Here is a 6,983-nt window from a genome sequence, read left to right on the forward strand (position 1 = left end):
ATAGTTAAACCAAACAATACAAAAATTTTTTGTTTTCAGTTTTACAAAATAATGACCTATATTACAGAGCTTAGAAAAAGTCGTGATACACACTAAAATAGAAACACATCATGGTAAAATTAATACCTTCTCAGATTACATTTTTCAGAATGTTTAACTAGATCTTGATTAACTTCATTGTTTGATTTTAAAATAAGTTATAAGCTACTAGACTTTTTTAGAATTTTATTTTACACATTTTAAATTAAATTTTGACTTATAAATTGTAAATTACATTAAAATTAAATTCCTATTATTTTTAAATAGGTGACACAATATTCAAACTTCGATAACTTTGTGCAATCATCTAGCAAGACATCAAATAGTAAAAATATTTCTTCAAGTTCAAATTTAATAAAATATAATAAGTCCAAACTAAACCACAAATTTTTCAGTAGATTTATTTATTTAATTTATACTTAATTTTCCTTTTAAACGCTGTTTTAAGAACAATATAATGATGGAACTTTTTTATAATCGTGTTTTTTTAAATATTTATAAGAATATGCAAAAAATAGACATCAAAATAAACGTATAATATTTAACGCACACACTACTATAACAACGTTGGCGGTTTATTCTAAACATTTACTAAAAAATAAATAAAATAGTATATCATTAAGTCTAGAATAATATTAGAAAGGTACGGAGCAAGTTAAACAAAAATAGCACAGTGTCTACAATAAAATAAAAAACGAGATATAAATCACATTGATGTAATAAAAATAATAATGAAAGAAAATACATGATTGGACTTCAAAAATTACAAATTTATATAATTTTAAGTGAAAGCTAAAAAAACTATGAGTATTTTTGAAAATTTAAACAAATAATACTTTTACGTATCTTTTATTCATCTAATACATGTAATAATATTGAGTTATCTCAATATATGGCACGTTATTTGAGAGATAAAGAACTACATTTTTGATTTTTTCCAAATCTTCTTCTTTACCAAAAACTGTGTTTTTTAATTGTGCCCTGTACCGTAATAATTCTAGCATTACATCACCTAAATCGTATGACTCATTTTCTAAAAAATACAACAATATAAATGAAGTAATAGATATTTTACAATAATTTGTTAGATAATTACCGACTTCATTATTGTGACTTTTCCATTCATTTATCATTTCTACCTAAAGTATACAAAATAGTTTATTGTAGACATAAAGAAAAAAACACATTTTTTGTACGCAACGCCCAGTAATATTATGTATATAATGTATATAAATGTTGGTGGGAGGAGGCACTTATAACTAATGCAACAATGAATAAATAAAATAAAGTAAATAATAAGATTAAAATAAAATTGTGAACAACTATTTATCTACAATGATGTTGATGACTGTTTGATGTAAGTGGAAGGCGAATGAAGTCGTTGGTATAGCAATTAAACCAGGGAAAACATACTGTCGCCAACAGTACTTCAAAATGTGCGAATGTAATTCACGATGAGCGTATCACAAGTATTTTAACAACTACGTGCTCGAAATCATTGTAAAACCATATAGCAAAATGAGCTAGGATAGAGGCGACAACGCAGAATCACAAACAAGGATCAACAGTTACTCGGTGTCGTACAAAAATTGCATACGTAATCATACAACGAAAATAAATCTCTCGCACAACTGGTGGTGGTAGTGAGAGTGGCGTATCCATTCACAAGAAAATAAGTTAAATTACATGGGTTTGTTACATTGGGATTCATGTGACCATTGCGTTTTGTACGGATTCATTCACAAACAAATGATTTTAATGATAATTAAAACATGACTGGCGCTATGCTCCAATATAATTACTACCGCAATCGCAATATAAATATACCAGTATTTCTCGACACATTACAAACCGGTCATGAAAGGCGTCCGAAGTTNCCAGTATTTCTCAAAACCAGTCATGAAAGTCGTCCGAAGTTAAATCTGAAACGAATTCGATGAGTACTGCCTTTTGTCTTACACAAATCATACAAGTAAAAATAAATTGCCGCACATCGTTACGACCAGAAATTATCCAAAACTTTCTTCGTATTATTTATAAAATCATCTTCGATTTCGTATGTAAATAACCGGTGCGATAATATTGAATTATTAAATGCATAAGATGAGAAATTTTAGGTAAAACTATCGGTTTGCATTTGGCTGAAATGAGTTTAGCATTATATTCTATGTCAATTAGTTTCATATAATATTCATGACAATCAGTGTAACCCCTTATAAGGTATTTTAAAATAAATTAAAATACAATACCAAGAATTTTAATACAGAAATAGCATGATTTTTAACTACATCAAACAATTGCACATAGAACTAAAAGTAGTCGGGAAAAAATTTTTTCTTGAACTAATAGTAAATTATATTAGCTTTATTTTAACATTTTGTTTCAAGCTCGAAGTATTTCCGGAATATTTTCAAAACTTAATTTGAAAAAGTTATATTTTTGTGCAGAAGTTGCTATTTTGAATCCTCCCTGTGGACATATAAGGGTCAGATTTAAAAAAAAATTATATCAAATGAAAGAGACATATATATGGTTTCATTATAAAAGAGAATTATTTAGATTTGTTCATTTTTCAATATGTTATGACAATTTTTAATCAGAAAAGTTTAAAAAATATCTAAATTTACTAATTTTAAAAATCATAATTTTTTGGGAGATTTTCACTATTTACGGGGAATGACGAATCGTTGAGAAATATCTCCCCAGTGAGAGCTGAGAAAAAGTAGAAGAAAAAAATGAACATATCAAGTTAGATTAATACCTTCTCAGCTTCGCATCGAAACTAAAATGTATTGCATTAAATAATTTAACATAACAATTTCAGGCTCTAAATTATTTTACTTCTAGATATCGGATAGTTTACGGACTCTTGCGGATCTTTATATGTAACATTTAGTGAAATTTGCAACACCATTTACAGGGATGGCGAACCTTTTTGTACTAGCATGTCAAAAAAAAATCTTGGTTGGATTTTGTTTTCCCTGCGTGTCAACTAGTTTTATAACCTTTTTTCATACTTAAAAAATCCTATATCCATGGTTTGAATGATAAAAAACAAGTCAAATATTACATTATCAAACAGTTTAATTATATTAGATACGAAAAGTATACGTATCACGTCAGTATGTAAAAAAAATTAATTTATAAAAAATAAAAAATATTGAAATGTTAAAATGTAAAATTGTTATGCATGAATTTTTAATGAGAAATTTGTTGCTGCATTTTATTGGCTAATGAATCAATTCTTGGACTGTATTTGGTTGATTTTAATTGAACACATGCTTCACTGAAATCTGTTCCAAGACGATTCCTTACAGTTGATTTAATAAAATTCATTGAAGAAAAGAGCTGCTCACAGGCATAAGTTGATCCAAACATTGTCAATAAAGAAATAGCTAGTTTTTTCATAGATGCAAATGAATTTGGAAGACTTTTCCACTCATTAAGAATCAAATTTTCCGATTTAAAATTCCTACCAATTTCATGATGATTATTTTCTAGCTCATAATTCAAATTAATAAATTTATTTCTCCAAATATTACTTCCCTGAAATTCTATTAACTCCATTTCAAAATTTTCAATATTTAACCACTCAAAAAAACTAAGTTCAAGTTCTTCAAATGTGGATTCAATAAAAACTGTAATGTTGAATTTAGATGACGAAATTGGGAAAAACTGCTTGAAAAGAATTCGTATGTATTTTTTAATATTTTTACATATTTTGTTATTATTAATTTCATATCAAACTGATCATCTTTAAAATGTTTTGAATCTATTAATTGCTTTTTCAAATAAGGAAAATATTTCAAGTTTTCATTTTGTAGATCTTTACAAAAAACTTCAATTTTTTTTCAAAAATTTTAATATTACAAACATAGTTAAAACTGTTTGACCTCGGCCTTGGAGTTTTTTATTTAAATCATTATAAATTGCAGTAAAATCTGTGAAAAACATCAAATCATTCAACCAATTTAAATCAGTAAGCTCTGGATAATCTTGAGATTTGTCCGACAAAAATAAAAGTACTTCTGCCAGTAATTCAACAAATCGATGAAGAACTTGCTCGCGACTCAACCATCGAACACTATTATACATAAGAAGGCCAGAGTATTGCGATTCCACCTCTTCTAATAATTTGGCAAACTGTCGGTTGTTTAAAGCTCGAGATGTTATGAAATTGACCATTTTTAACAGTTTCCATTATTTTTTGAAGCGATTTCATACTATCTTTTGCACACAACGCTTCTTGGTGTATAATACAGTGAAAGTTGATTAAAGGATGCAAAATTTCATTGGAAAAAAGTTTAATAAATCCATTGTTTTTACCAATCATATTTGGAGCGCCGTCAGTAGTTATAGAAACAATATTTTGAATATTGATTTTTAAATTTATAAACTTTTTATGTACTTCATCCATAATTCACGACCAGTTGTTTTAGTAGAAATTGTTATTAATTTTATTAATTCTTCTTTCATAATATTAACACTAATAAATCGAACAAAAACTGCTACACGAGCTTGAGAAGTTACATCTGTACTTTCATCAAGAAAAATCGAAAAAGTCTGCTGAAGCTAAATCAGTTTGAAGCTGATTTGATATATCGCCACTCATACATAAAATTCGTTCTTTAACAGTATTTCTACTAATAGGTAAATCTTGAATACGTTTTATTATTTCATTTTTATTCACAAAATCATGAAATAAAGTATTTGATGTCATTAAAAAAACTTCTTTTATGTATTCTCCATCGAAAACTTGTTTACCATGCTGTACAATACAGTGGGATACAGAAAAACTAGCAGCTTTGAAATTATTTGATTGGTTTTTAAAGCGTTACAATTTTTGCGAAATTAATTCCAACTTTTCTTCAGTTGATAAAGAATTGTCTGTATGAATTGTTTCAAAATGTCTTTTTACATTAAAACTGCGACTAACTACTGTTTCATTACATAAACAACATAATGCTTTATTATTTTTTTGAACTACCCCATACGGTCCTTTGTTCGTGAAATGATCTTCCACTTTTACTTTTTGACATCATTTATTAAAAAATATAACCTTTAAATATTATAAAAATAACACTCACCAATAATGAAAATTGTCAAAACGATTCATTTAGACAAGTCAAAGGCAACGATAAAATTTAACACATGAAACACATTCGATTCGACGAATGAGTAATGACTAACGCTAGCCGTGGATCAGTTTTACACGTTATATCCGTTATATAAATATATACCTAATAATGTTCTTATCGAATAAGATTTTCTTATCGAAAAGTAATAAAATTAATAGTTTGAGCAGTGTAGATATTCAATTCAATGCGTGTAGGTATAATACCATAAATTTAATATTTCATTTTTGTAATCTCAATTTATTTTAGTCTACGTCCTACGACCAGTGGTTTTTAATGACAAACTTTTACATAGATCCGTGTGTCACTAAAATAGTATGCGCGTGTCACTCTGTGAGACGCGTGTCATAGGTTCACCATCTCTACCATATATAATAATTCATGTAAAGAGAAGAATTAAATATTTAATAAGTCATGTTGACTTTTCAAAATCGTAATGTTTACTAATTTTAAATAAAAAATTAAGAAACTTACTGTTGCTATTTTTTTAATCATTAAAAAAAAATCCTAAAATATAAAAAATCATTTAAATTTATTTGAAAAGAAAGTTAGAAACTATAGTACGCTATCATAATGTATATTGTTAATAATTTAGAATACTTAAAAATTATACATAAAAAGATTCTAAATTCTTAGTAATAATTCGTATGTATTAGCTTGAATAAGGATATCTATATCACACATTTTATGATCTGTTAACCTGTTTTTGCCGTAATTAAGGTGAAGTTAGCTAAATTGGTAATCTAAAATAATTGACGTAATTTTAACTTTCTGTCACTGAAATTTAATTAAAATTATAAAACAAAATATATTTATATAGTTCATATTGTGAGAGACTAACTTTTTTGGATATAATTCGTGTGAATATATTTATATAAAATTATTAATTATTTTTTTAAAACAACTCTGAACTTAATCATTAATAATGCGTAAGAAAGAAAAAAAAATTGTGCGTTATATTATGTCATTTACAAATAATTAAGAATATAAAAAAATAAATTATAACTACAGTTTCAATATGGTCGCTAATTAAATCAATCAATTCATTGTATTCTGTTTTATTTATAAGACCATTTTGGTCTTGGTCAATATTACAGAATTTATTGGTGACAGCTTCAACTTCGTCTTTATTCAGTGTTTCTATCTACAGAATATAAAATAATATATTAAATTAATCAGGTAAAAATGATAATAAACTAATTAATATGTAATTTTACAGGTCTGCCATCACACCGCTTTTGGCTTGCACCCAACAGTTTCAGAATAAGGACAATTCCTACATTAGAATCCGCTATAAAATATTGATACATTAAATACAAGGTGATTAACATTTCATGTTACATCATTTTTATCAAAAATTAACAAAAATATAAAAAAGCATTTGAAGTGAAAAGTAATTATCATACCNGAAGCCTTTAAAGTAAAAAGTAATTATCATACCTAATTACATCCAATTTTATTAACATGTAATTTTAAAAATTATCTATAGGGGTTTTAGTGAGACTATGTAACCGAATTGGTAACGCGGCAGTGCTTGACGCGCAATGACTCAGTTTGAAACTTGGTCACAGGCGGTTTCATTTAACAAGCGAGAAATCAGTTCGGTAATTGGAGTTCACCTTCTCTCTCTCCGGCCACTAATTAAGGGGTTATGTTTGAAAAACAAAATGGCAATACATGTAATTATAACAATGTAATATATTTAAGTTATTAATTTTTTTGTAAATATCAACGTTCAAAGAATGTTTATAATAAATGTATGAGCTTTTTGAATTTGAAAGAAAATTAAATTTTTTTTTTATTATTTCA

General features: G+C 26.7%; 1 protein-coding gene across 2 annotated transcripts; it reads right to left on the reverse strand.

The window, feature by feature from the left end:
* Positions 1-701: 701 nt before the first annotated feature.
* Positions 702-6,575, reverse strand: LOC126903098 (uncharacterized). 2 transcript variants are annotated; one of them, XM_050681079.1, is made up of 5 exons: positions 6,392-6,575; positions 6,184-6,318; positions 5,649-5,681; positions 1,136-1,178; positions 702-1,072 (listed from the first exon to the last, which is right to left on the reverse strand). In XM_050681079.1, the coding sequence occupies exons 1-5, from the start codon at positions 6,503-6,505 to the stop codon at positions 897-899; spliced, it is 501 nt and encodes a 166-aa protein (XP_050537036.1). In that variant the 5' UTR covers positions 6,506-6,575; the 3' UTR covers positions 702-896. The 2 variants fall into 2 exon arrangements, with proteins under 2 accessions (XP_050537036.1, XP_050537046.1); XM_050681089.1 differs by having other exon boundaries at positions 1,140-1,178; positions 6,392-6,548.
* Positions 6,576-6,983: the final 408 nt, after the last annotated feature.

This window comes from Daktulosphaira vitifoliae, unplaced genomic scaffold, assembly GCF_025091365.1.
Source record: "Daktulosphaira vitifoliae isolate Bord-2020 unplaced genomic scaffold, ASM2509136v1 Scaffold_1, whole genome shotgun sequence".
Lineage (NCBI taxonomy): Eukaryota > Metazoa > Arthropoda > Insecta > Hemiptera > Phylloxeridae > Daktulosphaira > Daktulosphaira vitifoliae.